Source organism: Cheilinus undulatus, linkage group 22, assembly GCF_018320785.1.
Source record: "Cheilinus undulatus linkage group 22, ASM1832078v1, whole genome shotgun sequence".
NCBI lineage: Eukaryota > Metazoa > Chordata > Actinopteri > Labriformes > Labridae > Cheilinus > Cheilinus undulatus.
In genome coordinates, this window is record NC_054886.1 from 15,630,935 (window position 1) to 15,657,016 (window position 26,082).

Here is a 26,082-nt window from a genome sequence, read left to right on the forward strand (position 1 = left end):
CTCAAACCACTGGCAGAACTCTCAGACCTCAGCCAACTATCAGCACTCACAGACATCATCCCAGGCCTCCTCCTGCTGGGGCTCAATGCTCAAAAGAGAGCCTGAAGACTATCATCAGTGCTCACAGATTTATTCCCCCATAAACCTTGTGCACCATTCCAGCCAGAATTTGTCAATTTGTCAGCGTGAACCAACAGAGACAGCAGCTCTATCCTATAGAGAGAGAGACACTCCATCCCTCCAAATACCAGAGAGTATTAAAGGAAATCAAGCTACACTGTGGGGACAGTAAGTAACAGTGGGTATAAGGGTGTATCTGCATTGTTTCTACTCTTGGAAAGTATATACTACATTCAGTAGCTGAGAGAGTCATCAGCCTATTGCAGCAGCTCCAACCTCTTTTTTTATTTAGCTTTTTACAACTTTTTTGCTTTCTTTATATTCAATTTGATTGTATTTTACCTTCCTTCTCCTTTGTTGCGTTGCTGCGATGCCAGACTTTCCCCTCTGGTGATTGATAAACTCTTATTTTTTTAATGTATATACGCACACACATATTAAAAAATTAGGGGTACATTGCTTTTACATTTTCCTTTAAAGGTAGTTTTAAAAAAGCATTTTAAAATTTGTTTTTGTTGTCTGTTGCACAGTTTTTTGGGCTAAGTGGTTAGAAATGTTCTATTCTCTTGTCCTTTTACCTTCCCAGTTCTACTGCCGAGGATCCCGAAGAATTATTGCTCCCTGCAACAGAACACAACACTCATGAAGAAGAGCCTATTTTTGCTTGGCATCCAGTTTCACCCTGCTTTGAAACAAAGGAAGAGAGGGACAAGAACTCAACAGGTGCACAAAGAGAAAAGGTTACAGTGAACTTCCAAAGACATGGATTTGCCCCAGACAGTCAAGAAAAGTGGAAGCAACCTCTATCCAGTGATGCTAAAGATGGCAATAACAGATGGGAAGCTGGTGGCACGCTTTATGAGAGACCAGAGTCTGAAAAAATACAAACTGGAGAGATTTATTCATCTACAAGACAGGAGATCAACGTTGTTGCAGATTTATCCATGTGTATGCAAAACCAAGTCGGAGAGGAAGACACGGGTAAAACTGCAAGCTTAGCGCATGAATTACTGCAAAAAGTTTTGTTTAAAGAGAGCCTAAACTCCGAAAGGAGTTTAGATTTTTTGTGTAGACTCGGCAAGTGCTCAGATGGTGATGCTATGAAAACAAAACTTGAAGAGGAAGAAGAAAATGAATTTTTTAACAGAGAACATCCACCTGCCATAAAGACTAAAGAGCCCACTGTGGGATGCCAAACTGGTAGTCCAGATAAGATCTCAAGATCTTTAAAAGGAAAAGACGACATGGTTAGCCTCTGCCAAACTGTAAGCACTTATATGGATTGGATTGTGAGTAAAACAGGAGAGAAGCAACTAACAGAGAGACCCAAGGAGCAGAATGAAATGACAGAATCACACCAGAGTGATAACCAGGAGGGAACAGCCCAGGAAAGAGCAGATGTGATGGATGTTGCTGGCATCAACACAAGCACTAAAGATAAGACAGAAACAGGACAGCAGTGTTCTTATGTCCCACTAGAGAAGATACCGTGTGAGCGAGATTATAGCAAAGTTGATGAGTTATCTGGAGGAGACTCTGAGTCAGAGGAGAGGGGGAGAGAGAGGGATGAGTCAGTGCTGCCTCATGTGGACCGGGAAGATGAGTATACATCTACAGGTAAGAACATGAAGCGCCTCATTTGAAACAGTACTGTGTTGTACTTACAGTTTATTCTTGGTTTCCTTTACAGTCACAGTGAAATAGATGTGCTTTTTACAATTTAATCAATTTTAACTTTGTTTTTATAGGCATATTAAAGTATAACAATTGCATCATGTCAAAAACATTCAAAAGAAGAGTGTTCAAGAAGTCAAGAACTGTTAGTATAGGCAAATAACTGACTCAAAGCAGTTGTTGCACAACAGTTTATACCCATCATTAAAGGTCTGACTAAATCAACTGTGTATATACATCGGCTTTACACCGTTTCTCTCCCAGTTCTATATGGAGCCATAGAGGGTAGGACACCCTTCCCAAAACATGCAACTGTTTAACAATGCTTATAAACAGGCCAGCAGAAGGGCAGTTTTTCTGAGTCCAATACTTCAAATGCTTTTTTAGTAGGTACTTCTTAGACCTGTAGAGGGTAAGCATAATATCTGTTAAGTTCATCTTAGATCTGCCCAAAATAGAGGAAAGTAAGTGCCATAATGATACGGAAACCAAGAATATTTCACATTATGGTGTGGGCACTTCCTTCCAGAATGACTGAGGAGACCGAGCTAAAACACACAAGCAGAATTAACTACAGAATCTCTACATTCTCATTGATTCAATTAGCTCTAAAATTAAAGGAAATGTTTTTAAAAATCTCTATTCAGGGAAGGATTTGCAGCTTTATTTAGTGAAATTCATAGATCAAAGGTTGATTGAGTTTTGGCCCACTTTAGACTGTCAAAAAGATGCAGTTTACTACATATACCTCTAGAGGGTGGTGGAACCCTTTCCTATCTGAATATTTAAAACAAACACTGGAGTAAATACTTCTTTGATACATGATGTCAAATATTGTAAGACAACCACACTGAGCATTCATTAAGTCATTTATCACTTCATATATCTCAAGAATTATATAAACACATCATTCTTTAAATGGGAAAGGGGCTGTTGTCGTCAAAGGCAGAATGACTGGCATTTGTGTTACCTTGTAAGTAGAACTTTTTTCTTTGATATGATACTAATAGCATTTAATAAAACAGTGGTTCTCAACTAATTAGTCTTGCCTCAGGACCCTCCACCCTACCCCCCTATATCAGCACTTGTCATAAAGTCTTTCAGTTTTCATTGAAGCAAGTGTTAGACAGCAGCCTGTGGAAATGGACACATTTAAGCCAGAGGCTTTCTTCAGCGTTTCAACAATATATGCGGGTTTGATCCTTTTTATAAAAAATCAATGACAGATGACAAACACCCACCTGAATAATCAAATGAGGAATCCAAATTGATGCAATACAAATTAAAACAGAGAGAGAGAAATAATCAAATTACAGGTAGAAGACGATATTAGGCAAAAACAAAAAGCAAATGAAAGGGTAAAGGATGAACAAGCCTTAGTCACAGCTTTAATCAATCATTATTTAAGTGATTCTGCCATCTCAGGACCTGAAGCTTAATAATGACGATAACAAAAAACAATTATAAGACGACTGTTCTAGACAATGCATCCAAACATATTGTTCATTCGGATTCATGCCCAACATAAAAATAGTCCAATTCTCCACTCGACACAAGTCCTTTGCGCAATTTGTAAGAAGTCAGTAAGAGCGAACTCCACATTTAAACCTCTCAGAAACTCAGTCTGTAGATGATGAATCCAGAAGGCCTCTGTCTGGAGAAGTTCTTAAAAATCTCACTTTCCTTCAAACATGACCCAACAGACTCAATACCCATTAATCTCAACATGCAGTCCTTATGTCCTCCAGAATTAAAATGACTGGTGACAGGCAGCCTCTCTGGCCTCAGTGACTGCCACCACCTCCTCCTGAATATTTTCAGTCACTTATGTCATGATGAAAAATGTTGCTGTTTGAATCTTGTGTTGAACAAAACCTAACTAAAGAAGGGTCAGGACAAGCTAATATGTTTGAAAAGCACATCATTATCAAAGTAAGAGGGCATACAAGCATACCACAATAACAAATACTACTGGAATCTTATTTTCTGTGTTGTCGCGTTCTTATCAAGCAATCAGCACAAAATATAACATAAGTGTACCCATTAAGCCCACCAAAATCTAAGTTCATGTATTTTACATAGATACAAAGATGGTTTATAAACATGATCATTTGTTAAAATGAAGGATAATCTCTCATTTGAAAGTACATTTATTTACTTATGCATATTTTAAAGAACAAATTAAAGAAATTTTATGAATAAAGTCCAAAGTCTGGCATGGGCTTAATTGGTACCTAAATACCATTTAAGCCCACGTGTGTTCCAAATAAGCCCACAACCACATTTATTGACAGAAATATAAAAATCCATTATATTTTTTTAGGTAGTAAACACATATTCATTCAGTAACATGTTATACATGTTAAACAAAATAGATTTTTTGAACTTGGATTTAATGTTTGGCTTGTAAAAATGGACCACCACAAACATGACTAAGTAGGCCTAAAACTAATTTTCATTGGCTTCAGTATTTCACATTTCATTGAACATTTTATTTAATATTGACAAAATTTGATTAATATTGACAAAATAAGAAAAATGTATTTGTTTTTAAAAGTATTAGATGACAATACAGTGCATCAACAATGTCTTATTGAACTTGGATTTAATGTTTGGCTGTAACAATGATGATTTTAGGACAGTTGCTGTAATTCTTTCTTTTTGTTGGCATTTTTCTCACTGTAAACAAATTATTATGCCAAATTAACTGACATAACAGTTCTTCTAGGCAGTGTGTGATCTGTGATGTACTCGTGTTAATGAAGTTAGTATAACAACATCCAGCACAGGATTACAGTGAAAAGCTTTCAAAATGTAATTATTTCCTATTGAAACACATAAGATGGGCTTAAATGGAACACACTGGGCTTAAATGGTTCTACAGTGACTACCAGGGAAATGAAGATAATATGTTCTCACCAAAATTAAACAAATGTTTAAAGAAATGCCTGTAGCCTAAATATGCTGTAAAACTTGCCATCCCTTTTTAGCCAAACTTTCTGAATTATCAAGGAGTTCTTGTTCAAAGTTAGCTTACGCTAGCTATTTTTTGGGTCACTGTACCATTTAAGCCCACCTTGGAAAAAAGATATTTTTAGAAAATATTTCACCCACCCAAACAATTTTTTTGTGTATCAATTTGAGGATTTTTGTAAAATGAATCAGAAAAAACTTAGTTTGTGTACTTATCATTTTTAATCCTTAAGCAGTGTATCTATCTGTAGGGCTACATGTACAGACTAGTGATTCGCTCGCTACGCTAGCTAGCATGACTCATCTTTTCACATGAAACTAAATAGCAAGAAATGACAAAAACTACTTGTTTATATACAAAAAAACAAATCAATAATCGCTCAAATTACATAATATGAATGTATTTACCAAGTCAGTGGCTGAAAATAGTTGAAAAGAGGTTCTTTCTGAGGGGTCCCAAAACACCAAAGTTTTGAGGCGACTTTATCTGAGCCTCCTTGAGACTGCACGAACGTAGGCGAGCCTTTTTCAGTATCGACAAATGTGATTGGTGTCAAACAAAAACTGACATTTAATCAAGAAATTGTGTGATTGTAAAAAGTAATGTATAACATTAGACAGGCCTGTCTTTTTTTTTTTTAAATTGACTTCAGAGTTGCAAGTGGGCTTAAATGGTGCCTGGGCTTAATGGGTACACTTACCTTGCACCAAACCATGTTGCTAATTTATGAAGGGAGAAATTTAAAATGCATTGAAATCTTTAGAAGATAATAGAAATATACTAAGTATTGCAGTAAAACAGTGTTAAATAAAATTTGCAATATATGCAAGTCCACTTAGGGTAGTGTTTCCCAACCATTTTTCTTTGGCGCCCCCCCTACATGTACCTAAGAAAAGTGAAGCCCCCCTCAGGACACAAGAGAGATGAAAAAGTGGCGCATTGCCATCAAAAATTAACATATATTTTAATTTCTATATTGATAAACCCTAAAAAGGCCCATGCATGCTTTTTTTAATCAAAATACCTTTGTATAAACTACTTAATAACTGCTTTATTATGGTTTTGATCAATATTTGCAAATCTAATTTTGACAAAGCCTCATGTCCCCCCAAAGATCTTTGCCCCCCCCCCCCCCCCCCACACTGACAACATGCTGGTCGCCCTGAATTTGGCATTTTCTTGTTTTTAATTCTCAACTCTGATACTGAAAAAGTCCCTGAACACATAATAACACATCTGACGCACAGTTAAAGCTTGAACAGCTTTAGGATTTTAATTATCATTCAAAATCCAGAAGTGTTTGGTTATATCGATATGTTCTGGTATAATAAAATGCAAAAATACTGGATATTTTATCTTTTTACATTCTGCACTATTGAAGGTATCTAAGCTTCTAAAATTTTCACAAACTTACTAAAGGTATAATACATTGAAGCTGTGAAATTTTCAGTTCCTAAAGATAAAACCAAAAAGCATAGCATGACCTTTCCTGAGGCCAGTGGCTGGTTTAAAAAACAGCTAGGGGGTGCTGAAGCATCTCAAGATGGTTTTAAACTCATGCTGGCAGCATCTTTTCTATCAGATTGGAGGCGATGATGCTGAGGAAACTCAGCACTGACAAAGGGTGTTGTGTGTCGGCTCACATTACAGCCGCAGGAAGAAAGCTTGAGTCTCAGCAGCTGAGACAATGCTGAGTCAAGTCAAACACACACACACACACAGCGCAGTGTCGTAACAAAATGTCAGTTTGATCTCTGCGAAGATTTCTGGAGTTGGCTGACCTTGTCCTGTCACACTGCTGAGGTCGCACACATACATGCTTACACAGACATGTTTACATAACAGAGCAGGCTCATCGATTTAGGAATTAGTCTGAAAAAAGGTGATCTGGTAGAATTCTCTCATCCCCCTGCCTCTTTCCTTCAGAGGATCCAGGTAGAGAAGGCTGTTCAACGCTGGCATTGTCCCAGGAGAGCAGGTCAAGAAGGTCAGGGTTCAGAGCTCCCTATCTCAATGAAAAGGAACAGGTAAGTCCCTTTAAGCTTTTTTTATACAACACACACAGAGAAGAGGACTTTGGACAAAGTTCTTGAGTGATATTTATAAATTTGGCCCCCAAGTAGAGCAAAAACACTGTAACTAAGTGGCAGGGAGTAGCTTATTTCTGAAGATTAACGTGTCTTCCTTTTTTCCTTTTTGTCTATCACCCACTCTACTTCCATAATCCCTGAAAGCAAACAAAGAGCAATCCACCACAAAGTCCTGAATCTAAAAAAGCTATTTTCAAACGGATTAGGCCTCTATTTCCCTGATGAACATAGAAATCAATCTGGATTGTGTGGAATGCGTTGCTGTTGGCAGTTTTGCAGCAGGCTGAGAAGTGATAGCTCCCTGATGAGTTGTAAAGTTAGAAAAAAGCCTGATGAAGTGGTCCCTGGTACATATTGCAGAAAAGGGCTGTAAAGGGATAAAGAGGGATAAAGAAGGGATGCAGGGAGAGGCTGAAAGATGAAGAAGAAAAGAGGTAGAAAGGTGCAGAAATTCACAGTACTGCTCCAGTCAGCAGCAAACACACCAATCTATTCTCTCACTTCTCCCCTCATCACTCTCTTACACCATCCTGCACCCAGTGCTGGGCGACGGGCCACAGCCTGCCTCCGTTTTCTATCTATATCCTGTAGCACAGCACCCTGGGGGGGTTCATGACTTTGTCAGCAGGAAAAAAAGGGTTGTGTTTACAGGGGAATGAGGAAGACTTTCCTCTGGGAGCTGAGTCACAGGAATTCCTTACGTACCGAGTCCTCTATTGACGAGCATACAGAATTGTCTGCATGCACAAACGCACACAAATGAACGTGCAGAATCTCTGAGCTTTTGCATAAATAGAGGGGGGAGTCAGAGTTATGAATAATGAAGATGTTTTGAAGATGATGAGAAGGTTACAGGGAGGTGAAGGTGTGCTGTGGAGAGACGGGAATCAAATTTCTGTCCATTTTGTTTTTCATCTTTTTTTTCATCCTCCCATTTATCCTGTCCTTTCAAGAGCATCATGAAGTATCTTCTGAAGTACATTTTGGTTCTTTGCCTCTTAACTTGCTTATTAACTTGGAATAGAAGGGTAACTCACAGTATGATAGGTTGTGGAAAAGGAGATACTTGGCCCGTGATGATTATAATTATTGATGCTCCTATTCTGCAACAGATAAAGAGGGGAAAAAGATGAGGAATCTTAGAAGGGCATTTGAAACATTGCAGAAAGAGTGATGTGAAAAAGTTGAAAAGGGAAAGAGACTAACTAATTTGTGATTGGTTGGTATGATATGTTACACATTATTGCCCATGATAAGGATGATATGATACAGCTCCTTATGAAACAAATAGCATAATAGAATGCCTCAAAAGGTAAAATGCATGCATAATTCACTATGTATGATTTTTATTTATTGTTAATGACCTCTTGCAGCCCACCAACAGTACTTCTGAGGCCCTCTTGAGGTCCCTGGCACACACTTTGGGAAGCACTGGTCTAGAGATCTTGTAGATAGCAACACAAATGCAGTTTGAATTATTGACTTATAGATTAAGAGGAGATAGCAAAATTGTTTGAGAACAGAATATTCCTCTGCTCACCCTTCTGTTATATTTACCCACATGAATTAGTTTGAATAAAAGTTGTTGTTTAGTTTAATGACAATGACACTGAAATCTACCAAGATCATGTTGATGGCATCTTTTGGTGAAAGGCCAAGAGTTGTGCCACTTTAAACAGAGCTGACACATAGAGTTGTGGGTTGTATCTTTATTTGTCCTTTCATAAAGGATGATCCAGTGTATTGTTATGAATGCAACTTAGACAACCCCAATTAATGGAGTTGCGGTCACTGCATCCAAACGTGAAAACACAACCATGAGCTGAGCAACAAACCAGAGGCGAATAAATGGCAGCTGTGTGTACCTGGTGTGAAGTCTGGACCTCGCCCACAGTGTCTCCTTGGTTACCCGACAAGCACAGTCTTTGGTTCCCACAAGCCGCCAGCCCCTTCTGGTTGGTTTTGTTAAGGCTTTGTTGTGTTGTGGTGGAGAGATGGTGGAAAAGGTGGTGCAGGTTTAAAAAACGCGTGGGCTAAACTCATGCAGCTAAGCGCGCAGGGTGCGAGCTAAACTACCCACTTCGCATGTTGGTCCATCAGATGTAAGAGTGAAGTAGTTCTTTACGGTGCCTCTATCATGGCTCTGCAGCTGCCGTGAATTGAAGATGCATCATTTTGTTTGCAGGAGTTACCGAAATGAAATAAAAGTCTCTGATAGTAATTTTATTTTTTGATATCACAGGTCAGTTTGACCTCCAGTCCATTTTTTCAAGCATCATAGAATAGACTATAACTGTTATCTCTGATCAGCCTGATATAGTCTTTACACTCTTCCTTTCAGTTTCTAATGTCTGATTAACATGACTAGCATCATTGTCATTAGTGTCACAGGAATGATCTTATTGCGTTTATATAGATGATTCCTGCAATCCCGCAGTGAAATTCAGGCCGTGAAGCTCCTTTTCTTATTTTGAAGAGAATTCAGACAGGTTTCTTAATGGCTGACTTGAAGACTTCTGCATCATTTCACTTAGTTATGGACCTTCCCAACCAAACAGGACTGTTCAAATGTACCTCAGTTTATTTTTTAAATCCTCCATCTGTTTGATCAAGTCATAAGTGCCACCATAAGGACTCATGACGCAGAGATGCTGATAGTCAAACTGGAAATCTGTATTTTTTTTTTTTAATATATTTTGCACTTGTGATTTTATGATCATGTCAAACAACCTGGGGACAATTATATATTGGCTTGGTGATATTTCATCACTTTAACTTGAACAAATCTAACTATTAATTATGTAGTTGCACCTGTATTACTTCCGTAAGTAACAGATTGGTTAATCCAAAGGAAAAGTATTGCATTGCATGGATACACAACACACCCCACTTATTCTAAATATATTCATACACATCCTACACATTTAATCTGCCAGTTTAGTTAACTGTATCCCTCCAGATATAGTTGGACAGTGTCAAATATTCATTGTCATTGTCATTTTTGTTCCCGTCATGAAAAATAAGTACGAAGGGGTGTTAGTGGCACTACTCGAGGCAAGCTGTCACACAAACAAGTGCCTTGACTGTCTGTAGTTTTGTCTGCTACACAGCGCTCAGGGCTGACTGTGTGTCCTCTCTCACATCCTGTTTTTTTTTTTTTTTTTTTTTTTTTTTTTGCAGCTCACTTGGCTCAGCTTTCACTGCCTCTTTCACAAATTTAGTATCATCCAACTATATGCAGAGCATGAATGGGAATAATAGAATAAACCATGGATTTGTCACTGTGTTAAAGCTAATTATAAGCTGCCAGAAATCTTAACTTAATTTCCCCGACTTTTCTAAAGTAATTTACTGATAATGTATTGATTCTCTTTGTAACAAAACTAACAGAGACAGCCAGAGTCTGTATTCAAGTGCCTTCTGATATTTCAGACTGTCTTTCTAAATCTATTTTTGCCTCTCCTGTTCCCTCTATCTCCTCTGTCCCTGTCTGTTCACCTTTTTTATGTGTAGACTGCTAATGGAAGTATCAGAGGGAACAGCTCAAGCGTGGTACTGGCCCAAGCAAGCACTTTTGGACAGAACTCCTCCTTAGTGCAAGAAATGGCCTCAACTATTATTCAACCAAGTAAAGAACAAGCAGAAAGCAGTCTCTATCTTTTTAAAGCCCCCCTGATCCCTTCCTTCTCTTTCAAGAGGACACAGGAAGATGCTCCCCCACCTTCTAAAATTCACCTGCCAAAGCGCACTCCAAAGTTGGAGCCACTTCGTTCCTCTGAAGAAAGGGCAAAGGATGATAATGGACTAAAGGGAGGTGAACTCAAAACATCAACCCCTGAACTCTCTGCAACATCGTTTCAGCCACAGAGTAAAGAAAGCCATTCAAATAGATTAAGAGAAGTACATAAAAAGCCACGCACCCCAAAGAAAAGCCAACAAATGAAGCGGAGTGCAGCTGCAGAAAGCTGCTGTGAACCACCAAAGCACAAGCGAGCCAAACGTGAGCCTGATCAGGGAAAAAATGGTTTGAAAATATCACAAGTACTAGCTGATGGTAAACGGCAGCACCCATCTAGAGCTGGCTGTTTGACTGCATTCTTGACATCTGATCCAAGAGTGAAGGATTCTGGGAAAATGAACTCGGAGGAGAGGATGCAGATTCTCGAGGATGCTGGAAAAGCCAAAGTGTTAGCGCTAACCTTGGTTTACAGAGATGGGACGACTCAGTTAGACCCTGAACAGGTACATAGAACACCAAGGTTGCAAATGATGAGCTACCATTGGTTTAAATTAGCCACTGGAAAAAGCTTCCAATGTTGCTGTCAAAAAATGGGATCTATGTATAAAGCAAAGGTCAGGCCCATCAACTGTGTAAAATGATGGACAATGGGACTATTCCCAAAAGTGATGCTAACACCTTTGGAGCCCCCCCCTGCTGACTGCCTGTAGTATAATTCATGAGCTCCACCTCCTCACATTATTAAACAGGTCAAACTTAAAAGTCAAAATAGACAACAAATTAATGTTTCTGTAGAATGATATCTGTCTTTAAAGTTAGGCCCCATCATGTTGACTTTATTCCCAAGTGTTTGTTTTATGATAGGTTTCTTTTGATTAGTTATTTGATGCTATAAAAAGAAGTATGAAGCCAGTCCTGACGGCCTATTGACCAATATGGATCCTGCTGCACTGAGGGTAACAGTGAGGGGAAATGTAATCAACAGTAACATAAATATGATTGTGCTTTTATGTATCGTGAGTGCTGACTCAAGAATAATCTCTGCTGGTTTACAAAAGGGTCAAGACGTCAAAACTCCAGCAGACTGTACTTGGGATGAGATATTACATTAATATAATTCTCCAGCACTTGCATGACTTAATGAACAAGTACTTGAGTACTCGCTAACAAAGCATATGTTGTGCTAATGGCCCCCTATGTTTTTTGTAATGAGCTGCCTATCAATACTTTAAACCCCATTTCTGAGTTAAGTGGCAAAGCATGGTACTGTAGCAGGATTGTTACTTGTGTCTAAACTGTATAAGGAAACAACATGGGACGCAGATGGCCTAGTGGTAAGGTGGTCCCCCATGTACACGCTGTGGGTTCAAGTCTGGCCAGTGGCTATTTCACCGCATAACATTCCCCACTCTTTCATCACCTTATTCAGCCTTCCCCATCACTCAAAATAGCTATCAAGAACATATGACTTTATGGAGATCTACCCGTGTGTCTGTCGTAGTTCTGCTGCTCTTTCTCATACACCTGCCACACACCTGTCCTACTCATGTTGCTGTTGTTAGCCACAGTGGTAGCTTTTACTTTGGTTTGACAAATTCCATGAGCTTACCAAAGCCTCTCTTTCCACTAAACTGAATTTGAGCATATATTTGAGCGTAGGGCTAATGGCTCATCTGTGATATAAGTCATGTGTCCCTTGAGAGTTCACAAAGCTGTTTAAAAGCACTGCTTGATGAAAACCAGAGCTGTGGCTGGAAATGTTTCACTTATGTGTATTCTATTACTTTCTTAACTCATTATTTCTTACAACTTGTACTCAGAGAAAGCACTCTGGAAACCTATAACAGCATGTGCTCTGTCCCTTATTAATGTGCAAAGTTACTTGAGTAATGACAGCTACATGAAGTACTTGATAGGGCTGTCAATCAACAAAAACAAAAAAAACCCTTCATATTATTTAAAAGATGAAAATGTGCTAGAATGTATTCTGGTGATTCTTTGCTAGAAAGACAAGTTTGTCAATTCAAGTGCAGCTCTTTTTATTACAATATTAACCATATGAGAACACCTGCTCAGAGTGCACAGAGGTTCCTGGTAGGGCTGAAAGAGTTGGGAAAATAATCTTATTGTGATTTTTTTTTTATCCAATATTGTGATTACGATTTGATATGCGATTATTTCTTAAGTTCGTCTTCTCATGCATTTTTTAAAAAAAATCTATAGAATTTATAGAATTCTATATTTAATAAAAAACATACAAAAATGAAGAAAAAATATTTTTTTGTACACTACTCTAAAAATATGTCAATAAAATGATTGCATGATATGTAATGCATAACATCTCTGCTGCAAAAAACTGCATACAAAAAAACCTGACACAAATTTCAGGTTAAAGAAGTATTGCACCTTTGAAAATTGCAGCAGGCCATATTGCGATTTAATCTAATTTGCGATTAACTGCTCAGCCCAAATGCTTTCGCGCCAGCTTTGTGAGCTGCAGGCATCTAGTGCGCCCTATGTCTCTCCACCAAAGAAAGTGTTTGCTGTCGGCAGAGAGAGAAGTCTTCTTTATGTAGGTTTACATCTCCTGAATCGCACCCCCAGTTTTTTATTTTACCATCCATGGTGTAGAATCCAAACTATTTTCACACAGAGATTCTAGAGTGTTTTGGTGTCGTTATTGAACGCTCGTTGCTCTGCTTGCCCTCCATCTTTGTCAAACTAACCACGCCACTATCTTTATTTACTGAGGTAAAGAGGGCACTCAACTGTCAGGTTGCGCACTCTCTGCTGAATTGAAAGGCAGACTACTTCAAGTAACATGGTTTGCTGATAGATTGTGTGTAAACGGCTCATTACAGTTTAAATATGAACTTTCACCCTCTAGTTTGAAGGAATGTTTGAATTTCAAATAAAAAATGACGGCCCTAGTACTTGAGTACTTGAATAAGCGTACCCGTTCCGAGAATCTACTAGCCTACTCGTGCTCCAAAAGATTTTACCAGAGCAAAATGTCGGCACCCATTGTGGTGGATATTTTGAGTTCTTCACTGCACAACAAGAGGAAATGAAGAGGCATTATCTATTCTTACACAGTTAATGACCAAGCCCTTAGTTCTAATGTTATTTTGAAAAATTCAAGATTATTGTTTTAGTTCAATTTGCACAAGTAAATGAAAAATGACTTATTTGTAAGTAGAATCTGTTCCAGTTCTTTCAGGATTAGTATAAACACTTTTACTTTGGGACTTCTGCATCATTAACAATCTGCTTGCATTGATTTCCCTCTTTGCTCATTGATACAGAAACTCACTCCTCCAGTGTGTGGCCTTCTCGTTCTAATGAAGAACAATCTGGACTGCAGCTCACCAGAGGACTTGCTTGAGCCAAATGACAGTCTGGTCTATTTAAATTTAGAGCACACACCTGCATGGACTCAGCAGCACGCACACCAGAGACAGGAGCTCTTTACCAGGTCTGTTTGTGTGCAGGTGGAGGTGAACGTCTAGTGTTTAATGCTTATTTAGTGTAAAATAGAAGTAATAGTAGTATACTAATGAGTATGTGTGTGCGTTCCACAGGGATATGCTGCTACAGGTGTTATCAGGATCTCAACTGGTGGTGTGCTATAAGGCCAAGGATTTTCTGCGTACAGCTCTGCAGGTTTACAGACAAGACCTCAGCTGGAAACAAGGCAGAGTACATGATAATAAATGCACATAGACACCTTCATTTGTTGTCATGCTGAACAGTTTCAGAACACTTCTTTGTAAATTTATTCTTCTTTTATCAAGAACTTTGATTCATGAATCCTTTGCTGAAGTGGTACTCCACTGAAATGAGAATTGTAGCCTGGAGCTTAAAAGGAGGCTGTTTGAAGTTTGGAGTTCTTTTTATTGTTTTTTCTCTCTTCAGATGAGTTTTTTAACAGGATCACACGAGGCAAACAGCTGGCAGAAAATCCTCTTAATCAAAGATAAAGTAATACAAAGAAGAAGTTTCATTAATTAAAAAAATAACAGGTTTAGACAGACTGATATTATTTGTAAAAGAATTTAATGAAGACCAGTTTCAAAAAAAGAAAAAACACTTAAAACAAAACAGACACTTGTCAACCCACACCTGCAGTGGAGATATTTAATAAGCTACTAAATACATGAACACAAATTAGCATATTTTCATAGAAGTACTGCAATCTTCACAAACTTTTGCGGGTTTGTCTCAGTAGTAACGTCTTTTCTCTCTGCAGTGGCAGGCTGTCATATCCAGGACCCACAGGTGTCAGGCTGGCTACTGGATCCTGCAAACCCCTTCTCTTGCTATCAAGAGCTTCTCAAAAAACACTATGAAACACCCTGTGCATCCCCTGCCCTTGGTACCAAGAAGGTCAGCTAAGATTGGTGTAAAAGCTGGAAAATTTCCTACTAGGACAATAGGATTATCAACAGAGGCGGTTATAGATCTGGAAAGTTGTCGTTATGTAGTTGAACTATACAGTAGATACTCTTCACAGTTACCTAAGCCCTGGGCCAGGTTGTTCAAATATCCTTGGATCTTATTAAAGCTTTTAGACTGAGTTAAATCTTCAAATGGAGTTTGAGAATGAATATGAATATGGTCAAGTAATCTAATCTTGTTGTTTATGATGATAAAATCTCAAGTGTGTGTTTTTCAGAACTTTTAAGCAGGATTGGAAAAACCTTTATTAAATAAAAAACAGTTATTTAGGCAGAGTAACTGAATTAATCCTTGATTTCAAAAATAAAAATCTAGGACTTGGAGGTAGATCAAACAAAACAATTTTTTTAAACAGATGTTGATGCTTCAAACATTTTCCACATGTTTAACTTGAGCTGCCATGTTGATAAAGTAGACAATAGAACTGAAACTCTGGTGAATTTTGTCTCTATAAAATATGACACCAATAATAACTTGTAGATCCTGAAGTTTTTGTGGAAAAAAGTATGCCATTTGAAACTCTCATGAAAGACAATACTATTTTGATTTTCTGATTTTTTTTTAATGTATGCCAGTTGATAACATCTAATTTGTTTTTTCTTTGAAAATCAGGACAAAAGTAAAATGGATTACATAACCCCTCACAGCAAAGAGTGGTTGCCAAATCTGGGCTATTCTAATCTGAATTATTTTACAAAGGTGAAGGTAATATAACATGCAGGAAGTTGAAAACACTAGGGAAGAGACAGATAAACATACAACAGGACACATATCAACTTAGGGCTGCGATAAAAAAAAACTCAAAATCAAAGCTGATAAAGACAAAACATGAAACACTGAGGAAAAAGCAACAAAATGAAACAGGAAAGACAAGACTCAATCTGGAAATGACTACAAAGGTCACACATGACAGATTAAACCTTTTGTACAACTGGGCCCAGATTATTTTACTGATAAATCAATACTTCCCATGCTGCACTATCTTCATCTTTTGTACGTAAAAGACAGTGATTGGATTTAACCTTCAGATCTTAAACACACCTGAAAAAGGTTGTACTTCATGAAAGAACCCATTCATTGTTGTCTGAACTGTTGAACTAAATCTAAATCTTTAAGAAAGCAGCTGAGCTTTGTTTGTCCCCACCTGCTGCACTGTATGTCTATTTTTTTTTCTTAGGCTTCTCAGGTCATTTCATATCTCTGTTCACTTCACTGGCTTAACATGGAGCTTTGCTCTAAACTTCAGGTAATTTTATGTATACACACTTACACATACAGTAGGTGTATGTAGAGTATATACTCAAATGTGACTGACTGTACATCTGTAGAGCCAGGGGCTGCGGGAGCTGTACTCAGACATGGAGCTGAAAATGATTTCTGTTCTGGCCGGTGAGGACAACTCTTCTGGTTTTTTAAAAGTCTTTGCAGAAAAGAAATACCTTTTAATATGACTATAAAAGTTTATTTTGCAACACAGCTTTGCCACAGCTTTGATATTGAGGTCATGTGGATCAGTAAATGCTTACGTTGTTTCAGCCATGGAGAGTCACTGCATCCATGTGGACAAAGAAGCTCTTAAGAAAATGTCAGACCTGCTGGGGGTGAGACACAACATCACACACCAAATTCATTTGAACACTGGTGCATTTGGAAAGTTTCTTGTTAATGTTATAAATAAGTACAGCAGAACATTTGGACTAAACAAAGGAGGGTTTTTTAATATTTGGCTGCTGGCAGATGAGGTACTTATCACACACAGCCAGGAGTTATCAACACTCGCCTCATGGCTAATGTTAATTTCCCTACAGAACACAACAATGGAACAGCAGCAGTGAGTGCAGTAATCTGCTGTTTATGTTTAAAGATGGAAAGGAGAGGTTTCAGTTTACTTTCATTTCAGCAGCTTTTTTTAAGTGCCATACAGCAACAGAATAAGACTGAATGAATATATATTTATATATAAGTTATATATATTCATTCATATATATATATATATATGCATGCATCACTCTTTTCAACAACTACCCACCATTGTGTGGTAAACTTGATGAAAAAAAGACATATGCCATCTATTCATTAACAGGAAAGTCTCTCTATCTGACCTCCCTGCCTGTGTAGCGTGAGACTCTCCTGAGTGTGCACACAAACACACAGAGATGAGTATATTCGTCTGCATTCAGAGACATGTAGCAGTGTTATGTCCATAAACAGTGTATTTATCTACTTACAGTGCTTAAAAAATTTATTAGACCACCACCCAAAGTAAGGTTTATGCCACAGCTGCCCTAAATTAACAGCATTGGTAATTACCAAAAACATTTTTTATGTTTCTGTAATGGTTAATACACCAATATGTAGAAGTTCTTTAACCCAAATGATATTTTTAATGCTAAAATATAATTATTATTGTTATCCATGAACTTTCAAATTTACAGAGTTAAAAAAAAACTAAAAAAAATAGTAAAGCACATTATTATTTCTTGATTATTATGTCATATTATAGTTATTTACTTGCGTTCCTCAACAGAAAAATGAGTTTTAGTGGTTGAATGTTGTGCTCGATTAATTTCTTACTTCTCAGAGAAGCCCGGTGAGCCAGCTCAAATTTGGGTATAAAAAGGTGAATTCAGTTTGAAATTCCTCATTCCTGTTCAAAATGGTAAAACGTGGAGAGCTCACTGAAAATGAAAGAGTCCGCATTAAAGCACTTCATGGTGCTGGATGGTCTCTGAGACAAATATTACAGGTGGTCTAATAAATTTGTTAAGCACTGTATGTGCAGACATTCCTGTTTAAAAGTATACTGCTTTAAAATGTTGTAAAAGGGTCCAATGCTGCTTAAAAGCACGCCCTTTCATTATTAACTTCAGCGACATCATCAACAAGAAGCTTCCTACACACACCAGTGGGTGATGGAAACTTGTTTATGAGGAATAACAACGTAACTTTTGACAGGAGGGATGGAAAGAGGGGCAGACAGTCATCAGACTGAGAGCAGCGGCAGACCTACAGCCAGTGTGTGTGTTGATGGATAAGGAGGATATAAAGTGTCAAAAGTGTACCAGATAAGAAAAAAAACCTCTTAATAAGCTAAAAGGAATACTGTCCCATGGGACACAAAATAGTGTCTACCAAGATGCATTAATGAAGTATTTCCCTTTTGTATGTCCAACCTCTGCATATACCACTTGTGTTAACTTTCCAGTGGCTGACTCATGCTGGCTACACCCTAGAAAATTTCCAGATCTTTACCAATTTGACAAAATTTGGGTGAAGATGGCATGAGGACAGTTTCAACAGGTTTTAAACATTGTTATCCTCCAAAAGCACACTCTCAATGATTCGGCCAGACCATGAGACAGCATGCTTTTTGTAGTCACTGTTTCACAGTGGAGATTCCACACATACAAGATCACACAGAAACGTGTGAGCAAATGTGATTTCAGATGAAAAACAAACATGAAGGATGACTGATGTCCTGAGCTGGCTTTCCTGGCATATGTTGGAGTTCCAGGGAAAAAAAAAAAAAACAAGGAAAAGAATATGGGTGAAGTCTTGGCTGAGAACAAGGTATCGTTGTGTTTGTAGTCCTTTTGGTGATGCTACTTGGTCTGCTTGCTCTCTTTAGTAATTGCAAAGGAAGCCTTACCTAGATCAGTTAGGCTTGGATGCAACAGGGAGCAGTGAAATAACTGTACTGACACCACACACTTGAGGATTATTTGGACACGCGGTTAATTCAACAAAACCTTGAATCAAGTCACGTCTAATCATCTTGTGTGTTTCCAGCTTTACTGTCGCTGCTGACACAAGTGATAAATCAGCCTTTCATTAATGACTTCGTCCTACTTCACTGCATTCATCAAAGACCTTATGAGGAAAACATCTGGACATTCTTGGCCATTCACTCTGCTCCTTTAACTGAGCTTAACCTATTTCTTGGAACAACTCACACCAGTGGATTATTCCCAGCAATTGTATGACTGATTTCCAGAAACTATTTCACTAAGTCACTGCAAGACCCTTGTCTTTAACTATTGTCAGACTGTTTAACAGTAATCACAAGGACAGAGTCATAAGCTTTCATATGTTTATTAATACATTTTTACACCGTATTTTGACATATTGGTATGTCCTATTGGGGATTCCTCAGTCTTTTGAGACAGGCTCAAGTGGACTCAATTTCTTTTGCCAGCAGTGAAGGTTGCTGCTTAGTGTAAATATCAATAATAAATAGGGCTGTCAAAATGAACACGTTATTATGGATTAATCCGTCATCATGATTAATCTGATTAAAAATTTTAACACAATTAACCCATCTACAGCACAGAATGACTCAAAATCCCTGAAACGTCTCTGGCAACGCATTTCGGGCAGTTTGTCAAAGTAGGTTTACCGTTGAGCATACTGTCAAGCATGCGCAAATGGGCCTTTGATCGGTAGTGACCAACCAACTCGATATGGAAGATGCTAAACAGCACGTTGGCCCTCTCGATGGGAAATTTGAGTACGAAAAACAAGACGGAACAGTCAACTGACATAAAGTATTATGCACATTCTGCAGGGAGGACTTTTCTTTTCACCGAAGCACTTCCAGCTTAAAATACCGTATTAATGCAAAACATACGTTGGTCAAGGATTGAGTCTGTTTGCTTATGCAAAATGAAATGCAATCAATATAGATTAAAAATTAATGATATTTAATCATGATTAATCAAAATAAATCCACAGCAACCCTATGATTAATCTGATTAAAAATTGTAATCGTTTGACAGCACTAATAACAAATTCATCCTGAGATGAACAAATTCTTTGACACTAAGAAAATCCATTATAAGGCTTTTTATGTATATCAAACCATTTATTTCCATCTAACCTTTTGTCGATTTTTTTAATAGTTTATGATAAAGGATTATGATAAACTGACATTGACCCATGTACTTGAGTTCAATGTTTTAGTGTTTGCCAAACAGCATTACTTGAAATACTGTCTCTGATATTTTGTTTTAGCCAGGCAAGATGTTCAGGGTCAGCTCAGATTTGCACCACATCACTCTTAGCTGATTACATTTTTTGGTCTGGCTTTGGAACCACAGTGCAGTCGACAGCTGCTGTATTAAAACAAATGAGAGCAAAACACTGGGAGGATGTGAGAAACACAAGAAACCTCCCTCAAGAGCCTGAGAGAGGAACGGAAAAATAACAATTTCTCTTTTTTTCCTTCTGGGGAGGATTAGTGTTGAGGTGGGTGGACTATCTCCTGGGACCTTGCCTGTATGCATGCAGATAAAAACCAATTGTGGAGACTACACTTGAGAGTGGTCTGAGACACACCAAGACAAACATATACATGCTTTAGAAGACACAACTCTCCCTATGCATCAATAGAGACAAGCACATATTTCAAACCCAGCTACAAGTCTTGCAGACACCAGTGGGGGTGTTGTTGTAGAGCTTTTTGGAATTTGGTATCTTGCCGTGTTACTATAAATAGGAAGGAGAGTCTCTTTTCCTTGAAGAGGCTGTGCTGCAGGAAGCAGCATCACTGTCTGCCTCAGCACACCAACACTCAGAGGCACTGGAGTTTCTGCAGGATGCTGCAGAGTTATGTGTGCACACACTTGTGTTTTTGTAATATGGGCCTGTGTGTGTGCAGCCACGCGTATCCCCACTCTGTCGTGTCGGATTTCCTTTTATCTGAGCTGTCAAGTTCACCTGTCTGAACACCAAGCAGAGGATCACTCCTGTCTGTCAACCTTCATCCTAAAAACATGCTCTTTTTTTTGTCTTTTTTACAAGTGTTTTTGAAAACTCTGAAGGACAAATTTTCTGTCCAAAGGCACTTTTCAGATCACATTAGATTGGCATCTTGCGTAAACACCCATCATGTTAAGATCAAACTCAAAGTCAACATTTTGATGAGATGCAAACCGAAACAATGCCCTACAATAGTCTGCTGTACTCATTCCACTGAATGTGTGTGTGTTTGTGTGTCATACACAGTACTGAAGGGGATAGCATCCAATATTGATGAGACAGTCTGGAGGCTGCTCTGGGCGAAGAGTGAGACAGAGAGAGAAAAGTACATATTTTGGAATTTTGGTACAGGACTGCCAGCTCCATTCCATCCTCTTTTCTTCTTCTAACTCTCCCTTTTTTTATCGCTCTCTGTTCTTGGGGTGATACAAAAATTACAGCAATATATTGTCATCTTAATTTGTTAATTATTGAACAAGTAGTACCAGTATTAAGATTTCAATTAAAAGGAAAGCAATTTGTCTGCCATTTTGACTCACTGCATCACTATTATATGACTCCTTACAGTCGTGATTATGACATAAATGAGGACAGGACCATTGGCAGTTAATTGGCCGGAGATGATGCTAACGACAGAATGAAGGAGAATAAGACAGTTGGATAATTTCAGACAGGGGAAAATAGATTAAGAAAGTGTAGTGAGATTGGAAGTGACACCAAATTGCAGTGAATAAATACATCAACCCTGCACTTTACCCTTTTTATTAAAACAGTATCAGTTTGAAACATGGCCAGTGTTTATTTTTTCCACTGCTCTTCCTGGAATGTTTCTAATGCCACTTCTCAGCAACTTCCTTTTTTTTTTTTTTTATCACATTTCAAATGTCTTTTTGCACCTTGTAACTCAGTATTCTTCTGAGTCTGTTTCTCTTCTCCTCTTGGTGTCTGTTGTCTTTCATTATATCACCCTGTCTGAGTCATCTGCTCCCTTTTGTATTACTGTTCTTCACTTGTTCTCTCTGCTGTCAAGTTGTGAAGAAGTGTTTGCTTCTTAGCTTAGGCTTATAATGAGTTACTGGTGTATGGGTGTCAGATAAAAGCTGCATTTAGTCTCCCTTGCTTTATATCCCATTTTTCTCCTCCTTATAAAAAAAATGTAATTTTTTTTTCTGTCCCTTGAGTTTGTTATACTGTCTGTGTTGGCCATTGTGATTTGTTTATCACTGAAGTCATCTTGGACTTAGAATGCATATAGATTTATCCACAAGTTTTAGCTTATGCTGTTTTAGCTAATTTGGCTCTGCTGCTCAGGTCCTTTCTGTCATATTTACTCTTCTCAAATAAACCCCCATCTTTACTACAAGGTTCACACTCTGTTCTGGAAACTGCATTTGATAATTTACTGATCTTTAAATGTGTTTGGCAAGCCGAAGTCACCAGGCTGCAGAAATAAAGCGTCCCATCATGTTGGCATAAATTTTGCTGCCTACTAAAATTTTTATTTGTTTAGATCCAGTCTGAGATACATGAGCAGATCTTGAAAAGTCCAAAAAGACATAAAATAATTTAATGAAATTAAATTAACTGTAAATTATTACTGATTTATGTTGAGAGTGCTTAAAAAGATGAGATATGGTAAACATAGTCTGTCAATTGCTTGTTTTTAATTACTGACGACTTTATAAAAGTGGTTGTCAGATATTTTTCTCACAACTCTCTTCTAAAACTGAAAAAATAACGGTAATTTTCTGTCTGTATTACAACATTAATTTTAACCACTCTAGGACCACCCTGCAGCATGAAAGCCTATGCAACGTTTGTGTTCATGTTACAGTACGTTCTTAATGCATTAGCTTCACATATATGGTCCAGGTGAATAAGTGGTCGCATTGATCGATCAGGGAATCAACTAATGCTAAATGTCTCCATAATTAAAAGCACTGTAGAATATAATCTCCAGTTGTTTCTCTTTCTTTTTTTCTGTCTCTGTTAGACTAAGATGAAGCAGTTGGAGCAGGAGGCTCACAGAGCAGCTGGACAAATATTCCTTGTCACCAGTAATGCTCAGCTACGAACAGTATGTATCTTTTTACTATGTTTGTAGGCACTGTGGCTTCAATTGTTCTCAAATGTATTATATGCCTCTCTTATAGTGAACATCTGCTAATGATAGTTCCTCTAAGTGTCCTCCCTCTTCACTGAGTTTGTGTCAGTATTTCTATGTGGTTTTATAATTTTTCAAGGTCCTGTTTGAGAAGCTTTGCCTCCACGAGCACTGTGAGAACAAAAAACTTCCCAAGACCATCAACCAGCAGCAGTCAACCTCAGAAGCTGCGGTAAGGCACGCACACAAAAGTAATCAAAGCTATTCAGGGTTCCTGCAGATTCTTCAAGTCTTAAATTGGGTTTCAGAAAATTATGGTCATAAAATGTCTCCAACAGTCTTGTTTTTACTTGTGAGAGGTCTTAGATTTTGGATGTCAGCTTGACTGAGACATGTCACCTAATTATATCCACATTGCCTGGGTGTTACATGTTCTTTTTTCTTTGTGGATTCATGTTTGATAATGTGACAGCATTTGCATCTGTGTATTATGTTCACAAACTCCTAATGAAAAGGCTGGAAAAGAAGATAGGAAGGTGAATTTTTAAGGATGCCTGGGATCAAGATTAAAAGAAAAAAAAAACAAGGAGTGTCTGGCTGAGCAAAACAACAACAATATGACCTGCAATTACGAGAGTAGGCTTTTAAACCTAGGAAAAGCACTGACAATAAATAATAGGAAGAAATATGCAAATTCTTCCTAATTTGTACTTTAAAACAGCTTTAAATCCAATTTAAAAAGCAAGCCGCAACCCTGTAAGTTCAAATCTAGCATTACCAAAGGGACAATACAACACTAATGATTTGTTGCAAAAATGAAATGTTTGTTCTATTTTTTTGTTTCCTCCTGCAAACACAGTAATGTTTTTTTTCTCACCTTTATCTTGTATTTTTGCAGTTGTTGCAGCTTCAGGACCTGCACCCTCTGCCAAAGATCATTCTGGAGTACAGACAGGTCAGCCATGTTTAACCTTGTTAATATGTGATAATCGTCAGAAAAATAGTTCAGCAAAATAGTTCACACAACATTGCACACATTAAGTAATGTGCAAATCTTGAGAGTAGCATTGCACGCAAGATGCAGTATACTATAGGCATGCTGTCAAACCAGCTATTTGCGTTAGTTCTTCCTTTAAATTGCTTGGAAAATAGGTTGGACAAAGTTAGCGATAGAATGGCATTTGGCATTATTATCATTTTTTTGTATTCACAATAGTCTTCACTGTAACCTCCAGGTTCACAAAATCAAGTCGACTTTTGTAGACGGGATTCTCTCATGCATGATGAGCAAGGTGAGCATATAACTGCTGAAATGTAGATTCACTATATGGACAAAAGTATTTGGCCAGACCTGTTAATTATTAAATTCAGATTTTTCAATTAGACTGGTTGCCACAGGTGTATAATTTCAAGCACCGAGCCATGCACTCTCCACTTGCAAACATTTGTGATACAAAATGGCGTGGTACTGTGATGGATACCAGTTTTGCAATAAGATGGTTCATTAAATTTCATCCCTGCTGGATATTCTACAGTCAGCTGTCAGCGATGTTATCAGAAAGTGGAAGCATTTAAAAGCAACAGCAACTCAGCCATGAGGCGGAAGACCATGTAAAATCACAGAGCGGGGTCAGTGACCACTAAGGCACATGGAGCATAAAAGTTGGCAGCACTGCTGATTCCACAGCTTAAGTTAAGTTCCAAACCCTCCACCGACATTAATGTAAACACAAAACTGTGTGGCGGGAGGTTCATGAAATGGGTTTCCATGAATGAGCAGCTGCATGCAAACCTCACATCACTAAGTGACAGATGAGGTGGCGGAAAGTACAACGACACTGGACTGTGGAGCAGTGTTGGTGTGCTTTTTTGTGGAGTGATGGATCACGTTTCTCTGTTTGGCAGTCAGATGGGTGAGTCTGGGTTTGGGGATGCCAAGAGAACGTTACTTGTCTGACTTTATCGTGCCAAGTGTGAAGTTTGTTGGAGGAGGGATAATGGTATGGGGCTGGTTTTGTGGCTTTGGCCCCATATCTCCAGTGAAAGGCAATCTTAATACTTTAGTATCTCGAGACATTTGGGCAAAATTATGCTTCCAACTTTGTGGCAACAGTTTGGGAAGGCCTATTTTTATTCCAACTTGACTGTGCCCCAGTGCACAAAGCAAAGACTATAAAGACATGGTTTGATGAGTTTAGTGTGGAAGAACTTGACTGATGCAGTTCTGTGTATTAACAGCCTCCACATGGACTCTATTTTCTTTTGTAGGGAAGCAGCCGCTTGTGTCAGTCTGTGCTTGCTCAAATCTACAAGCTGTCAACAGAACTGTTTGGCTTCTGATGGTGCTGATTCATTTGGTGGTCCAAAGTGAATAACACTGGCAGCTAGAGGAGGGCTGTTAATTCAAAAAACATTTTTCACTCAGGAAAATGAAAATAGGGTGCTGTGTAGGGTTGGGTATTTGTGCTAAAGAAAATATTCTGTTTAGTGGCAAGATTTCTACATCTAATCTTGGCTGTTTTTTCACAGTTTGAGGAGCTGTTGAGAATCTTATTTTGACAGTTATCTTCATAAATTCAGTTTTTTAAGCTCTGAGACGTGAGAAATAAACACTACCATCATGGGTCTTTGAAAAAAGAAATTGACCAGTTTTTTTTTTTTCAAATCTCATATAAAGGTTAAAAACATGATAATAGTTTATGTAAACTGAAGCAATGGGAACTGGTTCATTTTAGCATATTTAAACATGTTGCTTTATCAAACTACAAAACTTGTTTTTTTCAACTCTACTGAGCAAAACTCTCCTCTACTAGCAGCTGAACATCAGCTATGTGGACAGTTCTTACTTTTTAGTCTGACAAGTTTGCTCAAAGCACAAAAGTGTGATTGCCCAGTCTGCCTATTGCACCAGCTCCACTGGCACTTCACTTTGCAAACAGATTACTGAGACAGGGCAGTGGGTAGTTTCATGGCACTGTTGATGCCTCTCAGTCCAGAAGCAGATCAGAGTGAAGAAGGGAAGTGGATCAGTGCTGCTGTTTGCAACTGAAATAATTAAAAACTAGCTTTAAGGAAAAACTGATGACTCACATGTCATGTGATGAAAATATTCCATTTTTATGTGCTGGAACTGTCTATGTCCTTCTATGTCTGATTCACTTTTTAA

The 26,082-nt window shown here is 38.2% G+C and overlaps 1 protein-coding gene across 1 annotated transcript in view; it reads left to right on the plus strand.

The window, feature by feature from the left end:
* Positions 1 to 1,364: 1,364 nt before the first annotated feature.
* Positions 1,365 to 26,082, plus strand: part of poln (polymerase (DNA directed) nu) — a 91,564-nt gene continuing 66,846 nt past the window's right edge. The window contains exons 1-13 of the mRNA XM_041780131.1: positions 1,365 to 1,737; positions 6,695 to 6,795; positions 10,372 to 11,100; positions 13,903 to 14,072; positions 14,179 to 14,291; positions 14,847 to 14,983; positions 16,233 to 16,301; positions 16,384 to 16,444; positions 16,592 to 16,656; positions 22,806 to 22,889; positions 23,056 to 23,148; positions 23,815 to 23,871; positions 24,152 to 24,208. Of these exons, the coding sequence (XP_041636065.1) occupies positions 1,365 to 1,737; positions 6,695 to 6,795; positions 10,372 to 11,100; positions 13,903 to 14,072; positions 14,179 to 14,291; positions 14,847 to 14,983; positions 16,233 to 16,301; positions 16,384 to 16,444; positions 16,592 to 16,656; positions 22,806 to 22,889; positions 23,056 to 23,148; positions 23,815 to 23,871; positions 24,152 to 24,208 (2,109 nt within the window). The remainder of the gene's footprint in view (positions 1,738 to 6,694; positions 6,796 to 10,371; positions 11,101 to 13,902; positions 14,073 to 14,178; positions 14,292 to 14,846; positions 14,984 to 16,232; positions 16,302 to 16,383; positions 16,445 to 16,591; positions 16,657 to 22,805; positions 22,890 to 23,055; positions 23,149 to 23,814; positions 23,872 to 24,151; positions 24,209 to 26,082) is intronic.